At 38.5% G+C, this 21,696-nt stretch overlaps 1 protein-coding gene across 2 annotated transcripts in view; it reads left to right on the plus strand.

The window, feature by feature from the left end:
* Nucleotides 1–21,696, plus strand: part of CYB5R4 (cytochrome b5 reductase 4) — an 82,645-nt gene that overhangs the window by 54,791 nt on the left and 6,158 nt on the right. For both annotated transcript variants that reach the window (XM_024757426.1, XM_024757425.1), the window contains exons 11-14: nt 9,190–9,330; nt 10,931–11,083; nt 14,119–14,269; nt 14,578–14,664. In XM_024757426.1, coding sequence (XP_024613194.1) covers nt 9,190–9,330; nt 10,931–11,083; nt 14,119–14,269; nt 14,578–14,664 — 532 coding nt within the window. The remainder of the gene's footprint in view (nt 1–9,189; nt 9,331–10,930; nt 11,084–14,118; nt 14,270–14,577; nt 14,665–21,696) is intronic.

The raw sequence follows: 21,696 nt of genomic DNA on the forward strand, positions 1-21,696 counted from the left end.
ATTACAAGTGTTCTACTTGATGAATTTTCACAAAGTGAATGCACTCCATATTTTCTCTTTGGAAACTGGTAGGATTTGCCTCTTCCAAGTGTTTTGAAATTTCACGGTTTGATATACCTTAATGGGGGGTCTGCTTTCAGCTTCTGTGCTGAATGTTCATCCTTTTTTGCTAATATTTCCATTACAGAAACTTAAGACCCTCGGGCCTGGGGAATACTGATATTTCTTCCCTCCATGGTCTGTGCTTACTTTCTAGAAATAGTCTTGCTTTAAGCCTTCTTAACCAGTTCTCTAATTAGCTTGTCTTTTCTCTCTCATTTTCAATTTTGTCCTTTTCTTCTACTTTTTGGGAGATTTCTTCAGCTGTGTCTTCCAGCTCTGCTGTTGTGTTACTCATTTCTACTCTCATATTTTTAACTTTGGAGAACTCTTTTGATTTTTGTTCCTTTGTTTTAGCATCCTGTTTTCTATCTTCTGTTTTTAAGAATTATAGTGTTTGAGAGTTTTTGTCTCCCTGTGTAGCCTCTATTCCTACAGTTTGTTTATTTCGGTCTGTCTTTCATATTAGATGCTTTCTTTGAATGTCTGCTGATCCTTGACCATCTGCTCATACTTCAGGGTGGAACTCTAAAAGCTGATTGGAAACTCTGTACATGTGGGTGTGGCTTGTTGACAGTAATATTTACTATGTGGCTGGATGGTTTCTTCGGGAAAAGTCTGATGCCAGTATTTTGTCAGAGTCTCTAGGGTTAACAGTCTTCTACCTCGCATCCAGCATTTCAGAAATTATATGGGAAAAGAAGGCTGGGATATCTGTAAACTTAATTTCCTTTTTTTTTTTTTTTTTTTTTTTTGCCTAGTATACTATATTAGGCTACTAAGGCTGCTGTGAAAAAGTACCACAGACTTGGTGGCCTAACAACAAAGTTATTTTCTCACAGTCTGAAGGCTAAAAGTCTGAGACTAAGGTGCTGGCAGGGTTGACTTCTCCTGAGGCCCCTCCTTGGCTTACAGATGGCTGTGTTCACATGGTCTTCCGTCTGCGTCCCTATTGCCTCTTCTTTTTTTTTTTTTTTTCCTATTGCCTCTTCTTATAAGGACGTCAGTCACATCGGATTAGGGACCACCCTAATGACCTCATTTTAACTTACTTTTTAAAATACGCTGTCGCCAAATATAGTCACTTTCTGGGGTACTGGGGGTTATGACTTTAACGTTGAAAATTGAAGGGGACACAGTTCAGCCTATAACATATACCCAATCTAGAGACCCTTTGTTTTGCCCTCTACGGAGAGAGCAAAATCCTGATATTTTGCTAGAATAGGAGAGAATCAGTCATGTGGCCGTGTGAAGTAGGGGAGGACTTCAGAAAGCAGGGGAGGCAGCATCTAGGCTTCTTCAGTGAACTTTCTTCCAGAAAGTGGTTTTAGCTCTGCCTTCACTCTGATTCTAGATACTTGGTCCTGCCAATTTCTGAGCCTCAAATGCTCATGTTACAGATGGGTTGATTCTTGGCTTTTTGTTTGTCTAGCTTAGGATTTAGCTTTACGGAGTCTACTGAGTCAGTTACCAGTCGTCTCTTTGCTTTGTCAGCTCCCAAACTTCTGTTGCTTTTTTATTTCTGTTCTTATTGTCCTTGCAGGCTAGGCCTTAAAAAAAAACACACACACACAGAGGAAAAAAACCATCTTTGCTGTTATTTTAGGGAGGGGTTAGAAGAAACTAACTGTATGTATTCAGTTTAGCATCTTTAAATATTTAAAATTATAAAAATATATTTGTGGATAGTATTTTAATTTTCAGAAAAGTATCACGTAGCTGTATTTTGAGTACATACTGTGTGTAGAAGGCTATTTTAGGTATTGTGGTACGAAACAAATAAAAGGCATCAGAAATTACTTTCCCAGGTGGAAGAAAGAACATACACAAACATAAGACAGAATACTTGTATCAAGAAACAGGCCAGTAAGAGCAAGTTACATAGTGCAAACCTGAATGTATTGTAAGTTTACCTTAAGTGAACAAACAGATGCAGATGAATTTCACCTTAAATGACTCTCCATGAATGAAGGAGGTGAATATCAAGCAATGTTTTGAAAGTGGCTTTAAAAAAACCCAAAAAAACTATGAAGGGCTTTCCAGGTATCATTACTGGGTACTTATTGTGCCAGACCTTTTGCAGGTGGTAGAGAAAGGAAATGTAAGCCATATGTGGGAAAATTCAAATAGAGCCATTTTCCCAGAGCGGGAGGTCTCAATTGTGTGGTATAAGGTAGGGAGAGAGAACATAGAGGAATAACTGAGTGATGTAGCAGATCAGAAGAGAATAGGTAAAAGACAGTGAAAATGAAAAGAGATATTATTAAAGTGAAATCTGTTGTGCTGAAATTATCTGACTCTCTAGTGATTGGAAAATCATAGCAAACCAAGTAAAAGCTAAGTCCTAGAAATAAATGAGACTGAGAACCCAGGCTGACCTCCATTTGGAAATAGAATGAACATTGCTCAAGTATTCTTTTCTATAATTTCCTGAGGCTTTCCATGAACTCTTTCATCCCTGCCATAAATTTTGGCTTGAATCATGAACCATCATAGTTCGCTTTAGCTTTCTTGTCTGAAATTAGAGCCATGCGTGTATTTTTCAGTGAATTAGATTTTCCACTTTGGAAAATGACTCAGAGTTCAGGGGATTTTTTTTTTTTAATTTGTTTGACAGAATTAGCATAGATAATTTCTTCTTCGTCCTTTCTCTTCCTTAACTCATGACAAAAACTATAGGTTATTTTCCACACTAGCAAAGCTGAATACTTACATGATCAGAGTATTATGATTAACTTGCTGTCAGTAGCTTCAAATGTTCAGTCTATCACATGGCTCCTTGGTTTTCAAGGAGGTTTTCATGCTGGCTTCCTCTTACTGAAATTTCGTAGTTTAAAAACTAAGCATGTAAGTTGAAGACTTAGTGCACTACCTTCTCATGTCAAATCTAGAATTTACTTACACAAAAGATTCAAATATAACAAAGAACGTAATCAGAGAAGAGAAACTACTTTGTTTTTACATTTAATCCAGCTGTAATAGTTAGTAAATTAAATTATATGACTAGAATCAAACTACCATTTGTAACTTGGGCGCTTCCAATTATTTTCTTCTTCCCAAAGATGAATAGATGAAGATTATGAGTGAGTAGTTGTGTGTGTGTGTGTGTGTGTGTGTGTCTGTGTGTGTGTGATGACTAACAAACTTGTGTCTATTAAGAGTCAAAAACAATAGATAATTGGATTGCTATTTCTGTATCCAACCTAGAGTTTATTTTAATTGTGATTGCCTTTAATATGGGAACTTAGATCACCAGACAAAGGCAGTTATACAGATTTGCCAACAAACAACTCAGTAAATGAATATTGGGATACAAAATTGTAAACAAGATTTAGAAAAATTGTGTCATAATTGTGATATGTCAGCAGCTGTTTGTAAACCTCTAGGTTAAATATATATAGAATCTATAACTGTCTTTATAATTCAAGTTGAACTGTATGAAATCACTGATATTTATCTTTTAACCTAAAAAAATGGCAGTTTCTCATTATTTGAACTATACTTTCCTCAGGGCTTCCTGACTGCTCACACCACACGCGCGCGCATGCACACACACTGTCTGTAGGTGTAAATGTGCTTGTCAGCACTCTGTGAGCAGTCACTTAGTGGAGGCTTTCTGTGGAGCCTGTGATTCTGCAGGCAAGCTGTTTGCTGCCACAGTGAACCACAGCTCTTGTTGCAGGGGTAGAAAGAACCGCCCTCACCCCTCCCCTCCCCTTCCTTGCCTGCGCATCCGTGTTTCTTTGCTGCCTAAAACAAGCATTCAGAATTACTGGAAAAGAAGAAAATATTGTGGATAGCAAATAGAAACTTCATTGTGCTTTGTTCTCTTAAATTGTCTGCTCAGCCCAGCAGGTATAAAGTGGTTGCTTGCACAGTAACTATAAGATGCTTTGGCATTTTGCTGTCTTCTTCTTATTTCTAGCGGAATGGCCTGAATATGAAGAAACACAGAATAGATGGGGCAGGCTGTAAATGAGTAAGAAATTATTTACTATATTAAAAGGTAGAATAGAAGAAGTTTAAAAACTTAGAATTCAGGCAGTTCAGGCACTTCAGTGTATAATGTTGGCTGAATTATTAGTTATGGAACTGAGGAAAAGTGATAAGCACTGAAATGTTCAAATCTAGTGACAACCTTGCTAAATGATGTGGACCCCATTGTCTAAGGGCCCCACTGGATCTAGTCTTGGAGAAAGAGCTTCCTTTCTCCTAACTTAATGCTAATATTTAAGTCTATAAAATCCTCACTTTGAAAGAAGGATTCAGCTCACATCAGTCTAGGTGAGGTAGTAAAATACCTGAATACACTTTAGGTATATATATATACAGAGTTAGTGAAAAGGCTGAATAATTTTTAAAAACAGCAAAATAAATGCAATTATATAATACTTTTAAAAGTATATAATAACTAAAACTTTGTTGTTTCTTCAGCATAGGAAGGTATTCTAGTGACTTCATGGGTTTGAGTTATTTTATCCATAGTCAAAAATGTTAGATATTTGTACAGTTCTTGAAAATAGTTTGTTCTCAAGTGTTCTGCAGACCTCTGCTCTACCAGCTGAGCTATGGAAGGCTCCGCTTGTTCTCAGGGGTTCTGAACATCATCCCTGCACACAAGTTCATTGCTCATCAAGGTCACTGTCTTGGCAGAAACAGACAGCCAGCAAGGCTAAATCAGGCTGACCCCTGCTGTATGAACTGTGACAGATTCTGTAAAGGAAAAACTCAGATTTTTCTTTCCTGTGTAGGAAGAAAACTCCCTCCCTCCCTACTGTCTTTCTCTCCTATGTGTCTCCTTTACTGTTCACACAGAATGCTTCACTTCTGACACTTCTGGTCCCAAATACATGGAGATTTTCTTCCACAGCAAGCAGTTCTTTGCAGTACCAGCTGGTGTCTTACAAGTTAACTCAGTTCTGACACTGTCTACCTGGAGACACCATCGGATCCCACAGGTTAAGGGCTCAGTCCCACATGATCCCTCCCCCCGTCCCCCAACACACACACACTTCAGATGCCAGTGGCAAGCCCAGGTTACCACCTGTCCTTCTGACCAACTGGCTATAGATGGGAGGTTCCAAAGACCCCTTCCCTGGGCTTGATCAGTTTGCTAGAGTAAATCACATATGATAAAGGATACAGATGAATATCCAGATGGAAGAGATGCAGAAGGTGAGAGAAGGTCTGGGAGGGTCCTGAGCACAGGAACGTCTGTCCGTGGGGAGTTGAGGTCTGTCACCCTCCCAGTGTTGATGTGTTTGCCCACCTGGAAGCTCTTTAAATCCCCTGCTATTGGGATTTTATGGAGGTTCCTCACATAGGCATGATCAGTTATTAACTTCAATTCCAGCCCCTCTCCCCTCTCCAGAGGGTGGGACGTGGGGCTGGAAATTCCAAACTTCTATCATAGCTGAGTCTTTCTGGTGACCGGCGCTCATCCAGGAGCCCACCGAGAGTCACCTCATGGGAACAAAAATGTTCCTGGTTCTCTTGTTACATAGGAATTTACAAGGATATTAGGAATCCCGTGTTAGAGATGAGGGTCAAAGACAAATACAGTGGTTCCCCCTTTATTTGTGGTGTTGCTTTCTGAGGTTGCACTTACCGCAGTCAATCGTGGTCCAGAAATATGAAATGAAAAACACCAGAAATAAACAATTCATAAGTTTTAAATTGTGCACCGTTCTGAGTAGTGTGATGAAATCTCAAGGCGTCCCGCTGGGGACGTGAGTCATCCCTTTGTCCAGCGCATCCCGCCCGTTAGTCACTTGGTAGCCTTCTGGGTTATCAGATCAGCTCTCGCAGGATCACAGTGCTTGTGTTCAGGCCACCCTTATTTTACTTAGTCGTGGCCCCAAAGCGCAAGGGAGGTGATGCTGGCAATTCCAGTACGCCAAAGAGAAGCCGTAAAGTGATTCCTTTAAGTGAAAGGGTGAAAGTTCTTGTCTTAACAAGGAAAGGAAAAAAAAAATCAAATTATGAGGTTGCTAAGATCTACCATGAGAACAAATCTTCTCTGTGAAATTGTGAAGAAGGAAAAAGGAATCCGTGCTAGTTTTGCTGTTGTACTTTAAACTGCAAAAGTTACTGCCACAGTTCATTATAAGTACTTAGTTAAGGTGAAAATGGCATTGTTTGTACAGTAAGGTATTTTGAGGGAGACAGACCACATTCACGTAACTTTTATTATGGCATATTGTTATAATTGTTCTATTTTATTATCAGTTATTGTTGTTAATCTCTTACTGTGCCTAATTTATAAATTACAACTGTATAATATATACATATATATAGGAAAAACCCAGAAGTTTCAGGCGTCCACTGGGGGCCTTGGGATGTATCCCCCATGGATAAGGGGGAACTACTGTGTAAAAGACAAGAGTTGCTCCTACTGTCCTTATCACTTAGGATATTATAAGAGTTTTAGGAACTCTGTGCCAGGAACTGGGGGCAGAGGCCAATATATAGATTTTCTCTTATCTCACAGCCCAGCCCCTGGTCTCTGGCCGTGAACCATTTATATCAAATGATACACAGCTAAGAAGAAACCGGCGCTTTACTAGAATCTCATTCAGTCATTAATAGCTCTCCAGTCCATCACCACATCATATGAAAAATGTCTCCCAGGGCAAGGCCCCTCAAGTGTGCAGACTTTCTATTCAACCTTAATAAGTTCCGGAAACCAGAGTGGTCTCAGCAACATATGGCTTCACCCTTTCAGGCATCTGATAAAATTGAGTTAAGAGACAATATCGTGTCTTGCTCTGAGCCTCTTCCAAGGTGTTAATGTAATATTGGATTAACCTCCTTACATAACCCAGTTTCTAAATGGAATGTCTATTGAATTGAATGGCTGTAGGTTGTAGCTGAAGTCGTCAGTGCATCTGCTTTATACACCTTCTCCCCCATTTTTCAGGTCCATGCCTGTGATACTTCTCTCCTCAGTGCAACTGAAAGACGAAAACATTCTTAAGTTTTCCGTAAGACTTTTAGAACCTGTTGTTAGCACGTCCTTGTGAAATTATGGCAGTTTTATTATTTTATCGGTAAGATGTTGAAATTATCTCAGTGGTGTTAAATAGCAGGAATACTGTGTTAATTCTCTAACAAGGAAAGCCAGTCAGTCAGTGGAACGCTGAGTTTCCTTGTGTTTTAAGTATAGTCAAAGAGGTGCATACTGGGCTTCCCTGGTGGCGCAGTGGTTGAGAGTCCACACCCCTCCGCCATCTTCCTGTGTGGAACTCTGAGGAGGTGAAGAATGCTGAATTCGAACCTAGCCTTCTAGGTCATTATGAAAGTATATTTCAATGTGTAGCGTAGAACATATTTTATTTAGCAGTTATTTGTCTGATTTATAACTTTCACATATTTAGACATATAGATGGGGGTCTCATATTGTATTACCACTCTGGGTCCCAGGAAGGTCTAGAGGAAGGGATAAGGAGGTCGTTTGAACCTTCATTTCTTCTTGGGGGTGAGCCTAGGTCCTCCGATCCTTCGTCGGGCCAGTACTGGATTAGGCCTTCCGGGATAACTCTGGGGCGGTACCCTTAGCTGTAATCTGGTCTAAGCTTTGCCCTGGCAACGATGCACTCTAAAGTTTATGTGCATACCGAGCTACCATGGTGACAGATGGAAAGATTTAGTGACCAGGTTCTTTGGGAGCAAAAGGGACAAGGGAAGAAAAGGATTGGATGAAACTGTGGCCAAAATGATTTCTTAGGATTCTATGTGAATTTTAGTTTTCCACTAACCATTCATTATTTGATGTAGGACCTTCACATCCTAAGGTCTGGAGTAAATCTTTCTACACCTACTTAAATATTTTTAGGTTAAAAAAAAGAGCATAGGGGCTTCCCTGGTGGCGCAGTGGTTGAGAGTCCGCCTGCCGATGCAGGGGACACGGGTTCGTGCCCTGGTCCGGGAAGATCCCACATGCCACGGAGCGGCTGGGCCCGTGAGCCATGGCCGCTGAGCCTGCGCATCCGGAGCCTGTGCTCCACAACGGGAGAGGCCACAACAGTGAGAGGCCCGTGTACGGCAAAAAAAAAAGCATAATTAGGATAATAAGATGCTTTATTAGGATTAATTCCTGACATCTCTGTAAATGCTATTTTATAAAGAGAGGAAATTATGAAACAAAGTCTACTCTGGCATGCTGTTTACATCCGAAAGAAAATTTACAAGTGAAAATATTCATGCTTTCAGAACTTCTGTAACAAGATCTTCCAATCCAAGTGGTATTATTTTGCTCTGTATAAATAATATTTCCTGAGCTTAGGGTATTAATTTCAAATATTTCCTGTATTTATAGAAATACTTGATTCCTTTCGTTTATTTGTATTTTAGTACCACAAACTTGGCATCTTCGGTTTTTCACTTAAATTAATTTTCCAGATAATCAGAACTTACACCCTTAAACCTAAGTTTATTTTTTGTTTTAATCATTTTTTGACCATTGAAATGTTCTATAATTCATATACATATGAATTTTGTTTGTGTATATATAATACACATATACAGAGACACAAGAATGTATTTTTCCTGCCTTTATCAAAGAAATATTTCTAAGTTATTGAATAGTGCTGGTATTGTTAAACCTTAAATATTTGAGTTTCCGGACTTTTCCATTCTGTAAGAAAAGAATTTAGAATGAGTTTGTTGATTATCAAATATTTTTCACATCTACAATTTAATTATGTAGCTGTTATAGGCTTAAAGGATGGAATTATTTTTAAAAGTAAATTTAAGAAGAAATAAACTAGACTTTAATTTCTTAGGCTGTAATGGTTTTAACATGCTATAACAACAGACATGAGAAAATAACACTCATTTTATAGAGCTTATTTTTCAAATTACAGAAGTACTTACAGGTTTTAGAAAATGGATATCGCAGGAAATAAAATGGAGAAAACTAACACTATAAGATTTTCAAATTACTGACAAATTTTTTAAATGTCACAGGCCTGTTAGTGAAACTCAAGCTCACTAAAGAGCAAAAGCTGAGCCTGTGTTTTTGCGTGGTAGGTCTGAGAGTACTGCTTATTTAATTTATTCCTCACTAAGAGAAAATGAATCACTTTCTAGGTTTGTACTACAGAAAGTGCCAGTTAATTTCCAAGGAAGACGTGACTCATGATACGAAGCTTTTCTGCTTGATGCTGCCACCAAGCACACATCTTCAGGTGCCAACTGGGCTACATGTTTACTTCAAGCTAACTATTACAGGTAAGGCAAGCAGAGGCTTTGCGGAAACATTTTCTTCTTTGATAAGCAGTTCGGAGTCAGTACTAATCTCTCGAGGAAGCGCCCATTTAGGTTATTAATAAAATGTTTCTGGGCAGCTAGACTTAGTGATAGCCAGATTCTAGGTTTGTGGATGCAGTGATCCTACATGTGGGAACTATAGCTGTGCTGCATCATTGTATGAACAAAGAACTTACCACTAGTCACAGAGGTAGTGCCACCAGCATTGTAATTTATTACTAACAAAGCCTTAAAGGAAAGAGGTGAGGGAGCGCACAGATGGTCTTCCGTGAAGACAGCTGCCAGAAACACACACTAACGTCTCTTACTTTGCCGCTTACGGGTCTGTCGTTTATGAAGTTGAATTTATAAAACTGAAAATGAGTGGATGATTATAAATGATTTCCTGGCATGTGCCGCTAGTATAAGAAGCTCTGCAAACACACTCCTTACTGTGTCAATTCTTTTTCCCTCATTTTCGTCCTGCAATTACCTCATTTACTTGTTTTAAATACCTTTCTTACCGATGTCTGACATCTTCTTAGTCTTTTGAAACTGCAGAAGATGACACTCCTAGCCTTTCCAGCAATCAGCCTCACAGACCATCAGCCAGGATTTGGTGACTATGGTTTATTATGATGGCACTGTTCAGTTTTTCTCTTCATCATCACTAATGCCAAGTTATCATTCAATAGCTGGTATCTTCCCCAGTGTGGTTATTGTCAATGTATTATAATTTACATATAGATTAATTTTTGTATATGTGATGGAAACATGTATAAAATGTTGGTCTTTCAAATATGTCGTGACTCCTCTTTCTTTGGAATTTGGCTGGCTAAAATATGACTTATTAATTTTACCCTGTTTTTTATTATTATATTCTTAGAAGTAGTTGGATTAACATTCTTTTCAGTGACCAAAGTAATATATAAAATATTAGATTGTTAAAACAATTCAAAATATATAAAGTAAAAAGTGAAATTCTTCCCTTCCTGGAACGCAAATGATCCCACTGGCCATTGGTATCCATTGTTAAAAATTTGGTAAATAGGGACTTCCCTGGTGGTCCAGTGGTTAAGACTGCATGCTTCCACTTCAGGGGGCACGGGTTTGATCCCTGATCAGAGAACTAAGATCCCGCATGCCGTGTGGTGAGGCCAAAAATAAATAAATAAAATAAAATCTTTAAAAAATTTGGTGTATAATTTAAATTATTATGTAAGTACCTTCTCACATCTCTGTGTAAACTTTTAATGCCATTTTTGTTGTAGCCTATTACAAAGCTTACATGTTGATGGTGTAGATGGTTGTCTAAGTTTATTAACATAAAACCCCATCACCTTATGCCACACTTAATAAAAACAGATTATTTATATTATGGGTAGATTACTGATTTGTTAAAATTATCTCAGCACACATAGGTTTAGGGTATATATACATGTACTACATACATATAGAACATAGAATTAAGTTCACATTAAGTGTACAGTTTTAAATATATACTGATAGCATCATAAAATTTGTATGCTTCATCTTCATTTAGATTTTTAGATTTGAATTTCTTTGTTGTGACTTTTTCCAGGTACTGAAATTGTGAAGCCATATACACCCATATCTGATTCCTTATTCTCAGAGTTCAAGGAACCAGTTCTTCCCAACAATAAATACATCTACTTTTTGATCAAAATCTACCCTGCTGGACTCTTCACACCAGAGCTTGATCATCTTCAGATTGGTTAGTATATATATTTTTTAACCTAGATTGTGTTCTGGATTGGATCACATGTTACAGTTTCTTTTAGTTATTTCCCTGTGGGAGTCTGTCAGATATCTTAAACTCATCATGTCTGCGGCCAAAGTCGTGTTCTCTTAGTCCCACCAACCTATCCTTGCTTCCATATTCCTCATCTGTTATTCGCAGCATCACTGTTCATCCTCGACCCAATCTGGAGACTCGAGTCATCGCTGCGTCTTCCCATTTTCTCCCTCCCAATCCAGTCAGTCAGTAAGTTTTATTGAGTCTACCTCTCAGTGACTTTTTAATCTTTCTTTTCTATCCCTTCTGCCACCTTCTTAGATCAAGCCTTCATCATTTCTCTCTTAATCTGTAATTGGTCTCTCTCAGTTGCCTCTAACTGGTATCTTTCTATTAATCTGCATTTTCCAGTTCTTTTTCCATACTGCCTTGGTGATAGATTTAGTCATGTTGCTCTGCAGCTTTGACGCCTTGGATGGGTCTCCATTACCTGAGTAGCACAAGTATTTTGTATGGTGAGAGGTGAAGCTGGAAAAAGCATCCAAGTCTTTGCAGGTCACGAAGAGGACTTAATCAGTTAGTCCAGAGGTTTGTCATCCTCATTCTTAGGTGCTTGAGTTTTTTAGAATGCCTCTCTCTACCTGTCAAGTACCTTTTTAAAAATATTTTTTAAAAATATCACTTACTTTATGAAGCCTCCCCCCTCTTCTGAACCCCTCGGTAACTAACACTTTGTTCATTGATCTAGGATAAGAATAAATAATATTCCTTCTTTACAGGATTTTGAGTTTAAGGATAGATATGTCTTATCTTTGTATTTTCCATACCCAGCAGGGCAGTTAGCGCATAACAGGCTCTCAATAAAAGTACTTTGAGAGAATTAATAAAGGGACTATAAGGAAATCTACTAATATTTAGAGACCGCCCCCCTTCCTGTTTCTACTCCTTTTTCTGTCTTCAACTTTTCACTGCCTTTTGCGTAACAATAAAAGAGCTCTTCCCCTTTTAAGACAGTATTAGCAGTAATATCGAGTGAAGTAGATCACGAAAATTTGGAAATAGAGAAAATTTGCTGCTCTCTGAAAGTTAAGCTCAGCAGTCCACATATAATAGATGTGATGAGTCATCTTTGGTTACATAAATCAAAATATTGGACATAATTGTGAACCTAACGAATTTTGGAATACCTACATATCTAGTGAAGGTGATATCACCTTGCGAAGGACTGACAACATGATTGTAATATAGCAGCTGGAAACTTAACTGATGGTATTATAACCTATCCATAGAGATCGTGTAGCAGAGAGCAGGGTGGACAGTCAGCATAGAGCATGGGAAAGGAAAGCCAAAATAGCAAGATCAGTGTTTTTTCAACTTCATCTAGGGGAACTAGTCATGACACAGATACTGGTGCCACCTAGAGGGTTGTACACTGGCATGGCAGTGGTAACTCATGAAGTCTCAATATGGCCTATGTGAGCTACCCTATAAAATTATCCACTTCTTTGTTTCAATTCCATGTTCATCAAGCAACTTTTAAACGATGATTTTGCCCTTCCAAATGTTCCAAATATTTGGTCTTCCAATACTGGGAATGAGATGCCCTGGTCTGGTCTTCCAATACTGGGAATGAGATGCCCTGGAGATGCCCTTCCAATACTGGGAATGAGATGCCTTCATGAGAGCAGTGATAACTCATGAAGCCTCATTATAGCTTATGTGAGCTACCCTATAAAATTATCCACTTCTTTGTTTCAATTCCATGTTCATCAAGTAACTTTTAAACGATTGTTTTGCCCCGCCAAATGTTCCAAATATTTGGTCTTCCAGTACTGGGAATGAGATGCGCTGGATGGGGCATGTAATGCTCAGGTCACTAGATGCAGGTAGTCAGGCTGAAAATCCATTGCCATTCTGGCATGTGTGCTTTAATCTCTTGTGAACCTCATTAGCATCAAGTCCTTGCCTGAGTCTAATCAATTTTATGACATTGGAAGGACTGGACGGTGGACAAAAGTTATCAAGTTAATATCATTCTGTGAGGCTGCTTTAGTAAACAACCAGCTGACTTTTTCCTGAGGATGTCTGATCTTATGGTCCCTTTCAAACTATAACCAAGGAGCTTCTGTTACTTTCTAATGTTTAACTCATCAATTACTACAACATTCTTACTATCCTGCCATGGACAAAAAAGGGAAAAATTATGAGCATCCAAACATTTAAAAATAAACCAGACCATTTGAAATTGTTTTTAAAATATGGTCAGCTTTATTTTGTATTTTTAAAGTTACATTGAAAATTTCTGAAATGTCCTAAAGACAGTTCTCTTATATGAGTGGTACATAGCGATTATATCAACTGCATAGCAGAAATGGGTTTATTCAACTGTTTGATTGAAAATTTGGAAGTAGCATGCCCCAAGTACAGTTTCTGATCGTGCTTTGTCTTTATGGGAATTAAATGCAGAACAGCTCTTGTTTTAATTGATAGGTATTTTCAGAGATTTGATGGAGGCAAAGTTAGCACTTTTACTAACAACATAAGATATTAGAATACATTTCCATTTCAATTTTCTCTCCTACTACGCTTATTACTGTGGTTAAGAATCAGTATGTAAGTAGTGAATGTGTATTTTCCGCCCTATACTGTGCAAGACAGGTATACTCGGACTCTGCTTTTGAAGTGCCTAGTTTTAGTTTAGCAATCAAACCTTTATTGATAATTTGTAGTTAAATATTTGGCAATAGTTTGTATGTTAGAGACTCCAGTTGATTTGGGAAAATAATATTGGGAAAGGAGTATAATGAAATCTCATTATTAATTTGATTATAATGATAATTTGAGTATAATGACATACTTGGGAGCCTAACGAGTATTCTCAAAACCCCTTACATTCCTTAAAAACTGAGATGTAGGCTGATAATTGTGCAACCTGTTTCTCCTCGTGTTCGTAATTCAGCTAGGTTAACGGTCTCATTTTTTTTCCCTGATTTTATGTATATTTCATTGTTTAGGAGATTATGTTTCTGTAAGCAATCCCGAGGGCAATTTTAAAATATCCCAGTTCCAAGACTTGGAAGATCTCTTTTTATTGGCAGCGGGAACAGGCTTCACACCAATGGTTAAAGTACTGAGTTATGCTTTGACTCATATACCCAGTCTCAGGTATGTCATTTTGTCTTTAATTACTACCCCTTGTAAGACTGCTAGATTAGTAGAAGGTATTCTAAATCGATTAAATACTGAGTGGACCTCAACAGACATGTTATCCCTCAGTCGTCATTTCTCACTCTTCTTCCTCCACTCCAAGCTGTTTTATTTACTTGATTCCTTTATTTTTGATATTTTTGGTTACCTAATTGGCACTAAAAAAACATTCATGCTAGTTCACTTTTAGACTTTCCATTCATGCATAATTTTAATTCTATAATCGAAATAGTACTTTTTGAGTTGTTGTTGTTTTTTCTTTTAAGGAAAGTGAAGCTGATGTTCTTCAATAAAACAGAGGATGACATAATTTGGAGAAACCAATTGGAGAAATTAGCATTTAAGGATAAAAGGTATAAAAGTGGTATTAGCTCTGTTTTTAAATATTCATACAGGTTTAGTCAGTTGATACCCTGCCTCGTCTGGCTGGAGTTTTTAACTGACCAGGAAACTCCTTCAAACAAAAATAATCACTAATTCTCTTAAAAAAAAAACAAAAAACTAAATGTAAGTAATGTTAAGTAATGTTAGTACCCCTCTCCCAAAGAAATAGTTTGATAAGGTCAATGTGACATCAAATGTGTATCAATAAAATATATACTGGGCTTTATGTTTATGTTATGTTGTGTATACTGAGTTAGGTTTCATTGAAAATGATCCAGTGTAGCCAATTTGGTAATTCAAGATTTTCTTGTTATAATGGGGACAGATCAAATAAATCTGGTGAGGTAGGTTAAGCAAAAATAAACATGTTTTTTTACTACAGGATTTCTTAGAGCGTTTACTATGCCAGTTTCCATTGTGACTTTCCAAGAAGGGGATTCCTTCTGCATTGTTTAGCAAGATTCTCTTCATTTTTTTCATTCACATTAACACGTATTAAATATTACTAGTGGTCCTCAGTACACACTTTGGGAAATGCTGGTATAGGTAATAGAAAAAAGTCTGAGTCAGGCTGAATTCAGTGGTAAAATGAGGCAGCAAGGACAGCAAGGTGGCAATTTGTTTCATTGAAAAAAGAGCCCTAGCACAGTCCAAGGAAGTAAGATAATTTAACCACGCATACGCCCCATCTCCCCTAAAGAGATATGAAAGCAGTTGGAAATTCAAAACAAAATTTTCAGAAGAAGAGTGAATTGGACAAGCTGTCATATTTCTGAAGCATTTTTGTAATCATTAAAAACTATTTCTAAGAATTGCAGAACTTCATAAGTCATACAAAATATCTGACGTAAGTATTTATGTTTATGACAGTGTGGTGGAGATAAAGTTCTAGACATTTTAAAAGTTAAAGACCTCAGAAATCCAGCTGTCCCAGGGGCTCCAGGTTCTTCTGATTATTTTCTGAACATCCTCACTAAGGTGATGCCGTGGTTCCTTCTAGTCTTTTCCTCCCTGTTGTCTCCCATCCTCCCCCTCTTTCTCTTTTAGTAAATAATTTGCACAAGTGAAGGACGACCTGGATTTAATCATCGAAGTGTTTTCTCACATACTTAAAACATAAACCTAAGAATATGTGCTATACTTAAGTAGTTGCACGGCAATTTAGAGCATAATTTAAAGAAATAGAAATTCCTGGGTTTTTCAAGTGTCTTTTTCACTAATTTTCAAAGTGGAAAATCGGAAGCAGCGTTTATCAAAAAGCCTAAAGACCTAAATTCTGGTTTTCAGTCTACCCTTTACTAGCTTGAAACTGTATTCAAAAATTACGTAGCTCTGTGGGCCTGTCCCTTTATTTTCAAAATAGAATAATGACATCTTTCCTATTTACTTCATAAGCCTGTTGTGAGGACTAGAGAAGATAGTGCAAATGCTTGGAAATTGTGAAGCCCTGCCTCAGATGTTTGGGTTGCTGTTACGAAGGACCTCTGTATACATGTGTTCTTGTATTGACGGTTTGAGCTCCTGTTTCCTAAACAAGCATTTAAAAGACTTTAAGCAGACGTAGCTACACTTTTTTACCTAGGTTTTTTAAAAAAAGTATTTCTGGCAGTTTTGGGACATAGTATTCTTCAAGATAGTTTGCTTGTACAAGAAAAATTTATTTACTATTATTTCAGCAAACAGACATTGTACTCTTAGTCTATCCATTGATGTTAAACTCGACATAAGAAGTAACGTGTATACGTATAACTGAATCACTTTGTTTACACCTGTAACTAACACAACATTGTTAATCAACTATACTCCAATATAAAATAAAAAGTTTAAAAAATTTTAAAAAAAGAGAAAGAATTGGTAGAAAGGCATGTGTTGACAGCTTCTGAACATGAAGTGCCCTTTAACAACGTCCCCTGTGTGTTTTGTTTTGTCTTGCTTGGTCCACATAATTTGGGTTGCTGGAATTGCATAGGCTGCAGGACTGAGGATGAGGAAAGGCCCCTTCTTTTTCACTTCTGGATGACTGGCTCTAAGTGAGTGAGACGCTCCAGTGTGCTGGGAGGAGTGAGTGTTTTGCCTCTGGCCTGCCTTTATCCTCTCTCTTCTGCTCGCTCGCGCTCTCCCTGCTCTCACCCGCCTCCTCCCGCTACTGTGCGCTCTCTGCTCCCTCCCTTTCCTTCCACTTTCTGGAGGTACAGTCTCCTTGCTGGGGGCCCTCTACTGGCACTGACTTCCAGCGTCGGATAATCTGTGCCCCCCTGGAGACTCAGGGTCAGACCCTCCCTGGAAAACGCAAAGGCCTTGGGGTCAGACCCTCAGTGGGAAACACAGAGGCCTTGTGTATGTACATGGCTTTGGAACATTTGTCAGGAACCTTCCATATTCTCAGGTTTTATGCAGATAGAGGAGAAACCTAGCCTTAAAGGTTTACTGATGGCTCTCGGTAGTACTGTTCATTCAGAGCATAATTGTTGAGTCCCATACATAGAAGGAAAGTGAAAGTTGAAATTTAATATAAGGTAGTTTTAATTTGTCACATCTGTCATTTAGTTAACATTTAAGGCTTAATTTTTTTAATCTGTTCAACCACCGTTTCCTACATCTTGACTCTCCTATGTCACTGCTCGTTTTAGTAATAAAGTTTCTGACGGCAGAATGTGAAACTTGAACACATCTCCTTGGTTAAATTATTATGGGATTGTGACTATTAAAAAAATAAGTTCTATAGTTAAAACAAATGAAATACCTTACTCTCTGTAGGATTAGGACACAGCTTTCCATTCAATCCTTTGGGGAACAAGGAGGGATAGGAAAAATGTATACTGAGACTGATGTATTATCTAATATTTTCATTTTCAGCAAGCATGCTGTGCTTGTCCTCAGACTTTATCCAAATAACACAGTTGGCAAAGGAAATTCTTCGAAACATTGTTGTATGATGGAAACTTATTAACCTGTGACCTCGGGCAAGTCACTTGATCTGAGGGAGTTTCAGTTTTTCCATCTGTCATAGGGTTGTTTGGGAGTGGGGGCCATGAGGTAGCAGATGTGGGTGCCTCGCCCAGAATTAGCATATTTGTAACATTCATTTACTCATCAATTTCCTGTGAGCGTCTCCCAGGTGCCTGTATGGGGGTATAACAGGGAACAGGATATTGTGTTGGCTTATCTTCTCATGCAATCCAGGGAATGGATCTCTTCATTTTCCCATGTTGCTAAACTTAACAGAATTGCCGAAAATAGGTAGACCATTTGTACTCTCTCAGGATGTTTGTGTTTCTATTCAGTTTTCATGTCATTAAGCATAAAATTTCAACGGAAAAAAAAAAGTTAGCTTGCCTGAATTTTATCCAAACGTTTTATTACACTTGACTGTTAACTCCAGTAGAAGGTAAATATGTACAGCAGCAGGTGTAGCTAATTACTTTGTAAACGGAAATCCAAATTAAATTTCACTTATCTCCGTCTCGACTACTGAGCAGTGTTGTGAGGCCTGGTTGACTCAGTCTTACACGCTGGTACTCCCCCCTCCCCCAGTAGAACGCACCCGCTCTGCGTTCTCTGCTTTTGCAGAATTCTTTTTCAGGTGCAGGACAGTTTGACAGTGAGATTGACTTCTGGATGGCATTTTGTAATATATAAATAGAATAAGTATTTCCCTTCCCTTTCAAAGCAGTCATGTTTGAAGATAATAACCTTATTTTCGTAAAGTTAGTAGCATATTCTTTTCTATAAATAGTAGAATTTGATGATTTGCTGATTTTCCCGTTTATAAAATTAATACATATTTGTATAGAAAAATATATAAGGGAAAAGATCACCCATAATCTTACCACCTAAGGAACAACATTATGGTTTGTATCCTTCCATTCTCTTTCTTGCTCTTTCTCTCCCTCTCTCTCTCACAGACACACACATACATACACACATGCACGCACTTATACACTTAAGTGCACACATTATTTTTGTTTTGTATTTTTAAATAATGTGGCCATACTGACTATACTTTCTATAACTACATTTTTAGTGAATTGTGTGTATTCTATGTATAGAATACTCTCAACCTGTGGCTCTCGACCTGGAGTGATTCTGTTTCTCCCCGCCCGACACCCTGACACCCTAGGGGACATTTATGTCTTGAAACGTTTTTGATCGTAACAACTGATGGAAGGGGTTCCCCTGGCACCTAGTGGGTAGAGACTGCTAAGAGCCTACGAGAATGCTGTTAAGAGCCTCCAGTGCACAAGACAGCACAGGACAGCAAAGAATTATCCTGCCCAAACTGCCAGTAGCGCTAGTTGGGAAAACTCACACTACACCATGATTTTTAATAGCTGCATTGTATTTGGCCATTGAGTTCATACCATAATTTGTTTAACCAACCCTCTACTGTTTGACATAGCGAGTACAAATTTCTCTGTACCTCTCTAACTATGCAGGATAAAGATTCACCAGAAGAATCACTAAGTCAAAGTGTACCAAGGCCTGTTGATCCACTTTGACAATAGCCTCTCGAAGGTAAAGGTTTTTCTATATTCTGGTATCAGTTTGGGGACCAGCAATGTGTAAGTCCCATTTAAGACAGCAAAATCCAGTGATTCCAGAAGCACAAGTAAGTTAAACAAGGTGCTTGAACGCCTTTCTTTTTCCCCAGCCTGTGAGGCAACTCAGATATGTGGGCCCCTAATCTGGACCCTGTATCACTCTCTGTTCCTCCCAGATGTTCCTCCAGGGGTGGTGTTTTTTTGGATTTTCTTTTTTACTGAAGTATAGTTGATTTACAATATTGTGTTAGTTTCAGATGAACAGCAAATTGATTCAGATATATATTTTTTAGTTTATTTTCCATTATAGGTTATTACAAGGTATTGAATACAGTTCCCAGTGTTTTTTTTTTTTTTAAAGTTTATTTATGTTTTGGCTGCATTGGGTCTTCGTTGCTGCGTGTGACCTTTCTCTAGTTGCGGCGAGCAGAGGCTACTCTTCATTGTGGTGCGTGGGCTTCTCATTGCGGTGGCTTCTCTTGTTGCGGAACATGGGCTGTAGGCACGTGGGCTTCGGTAGTTGTAGCACGCAGGCTCAGTAGTTGCGGCACACAGGCCCTAGGGCATGTGGGCTTCAGCACTTGTGGCTCGTGGGCTCTAGAGCGCAGGCCCAGTAGTTGTGTCACACGGGCTTCGTTGCTCTGTGGCATGTGGGATCTTCCCGGACCAGGGATTGAACCCATGTCCCCTGCATTGGCAGGCGGATTCTTAACCGCTGTGCCACCAGGGAAGTCCCAGGGGTGTGTTTCTTGGAATGTGTTCCTTGAAATATTTATGTGTTCCCCCTAAAGGGCTCTATGATTAAATAAGTTTGAGAAATAATGTATACTATGTTATCTTCTTGAAGTTTAATATTAACTTAGCATATTCAAGGCTTTGAGAAATTCTAAACAAATCTATTTAACTTCTCTTAACCCAGTAGTCCCAAACGTATTTGCCAGGTTAGCCTTTTGTTTTCATGGACAACCACTAACATTTGGAGGAGCACACGTGTTTAATCAGATTCGTTTTGAGAAATATTTTTAACCCGTAGCTATTTATTTTGTGAGCTGTGTTTCCCATGAGCAAATAGCAAGTTTTTCTGCAGATTCTAGTATTTTTCTTTAGCTAGAGAAACCAGGAAAAGCTGGGGCCCCAAATACTCTGAAGTACTACTTTGTGGGCAGTGAGAAGCCACTGAAGCTTTAGCAAAGAAGTTGTGAGATTGGATCTGGGTTTTTAGGAGAACTAGTATAACAAGGATATGCCAGATAGGTGAGGGTAAGCTTATTAGAGCAGCATCTTAGACAAGAGATAGAAGGGCCGGACCTGGAGTTGTGGCAGTAAAATTGGGAAGGCAGGGCTATGTATGTTTGTTTAAGAAATAGGAAGGAGTGGGTCTGGGAAGCTGACTGCCTGGAGGAGGAGGGAGTACGCTGTTGAATGACTTCAGGCTCTGCATATGGTTTAGACTGAATGCATACGTTTATATTTCAAGATTTTTTAATCTCAGGTCATTTATCAGCCTACTTTAAAGTAATTTGTTTTGGACAAGCTTGTTTACTTCCATTGACATTTAGACCTCATAGGCATTCATCAGAAGCAGGCCTCTCCCTCTCTCTCTCTCTCTCTCTCTCTCTCTGTCTCTCTCTCTCTCTCTCTCTCTGTCTCTCATGTTGCTTTGCACTTTATGGATTCTCGAAATTTATTTTCAGGTAACCTTTTCAAGAGTCCCAGTCCTTTCTGGCACTTCTGAAATCATAGGGCAGAAAGGAGTTTCAGGACATTTGCCAGTGCGTCCCCTCATGCCTCAAGGCTGTAAATGCTTCAGACAGTAAGTTGCCCTTCAGAAAAATTCAGAAGCAACCATCCACAGTAACCATCTGTATCCTGATATGGTATAAAAAGCCCTTCATTCATGTATTCTTGAGTCTTACCTTGGGATTGCTCCCGCTCCAGTGAAAGCTCTTTTCCAGGGCTGTGAAGGAGAAGAGAAACAGGAGAGCATCCTCCTTACAATCCCCTGAAAATTGCATCCATGCCACCTGGTCACGTTTTCCACTGAGAGACCCAAAGGTATACCCGGGGGACCAATATGTGAATAAATACAAAATACATGAGGAATTTATACCATTTATGTAAGGATCACAGTTATTTTTCACCCTTTAGTAGATGCCTGCAGAAAGCATGCCACTGATTAGGCTTTTTTTTTTTTTCTTTTTTTTCTTTTTAAATCATCTCACTAAAGGAAAATTAAGATTTTTATTCAGATGACAAAGGACGCCAGTATTGATTTATATATCTCAGCAGTTTTATTCCAGTGACAGGCTGATTGGAAATAGAGGCGGAGGAGACTATCTTTTATTTGTAATTTAACAAGGCAGTTGCTATATTTTATTGCATTGTCTATGTATAATTAGAAATGTCTTAAAAAAAAAAAAAAAAAAAAAAAAAAAAAAAAAATTTTTACAATATGTGGTC

Source organism: Neophocaena asiaeorientalis, unplaced genomic scaffold, assembly GCF_003031525.2.
Source record: "Neophocaena asiaeorientalis asiaeorientalis breed wild unplaced genomic scaffold, Neophocaena_asiaeorientalis_V1.1 scaffold253, whole genome shotgun sequence".
In the NCBI taxonomy this organism is placed as follows: domain Eukaryota; kingdom Metazoa; phylum Chordata; class Mammalia; order Artiodactyla; family Phocoenidae; genus Neophocaena; species Neophocaena asiaeorientalis.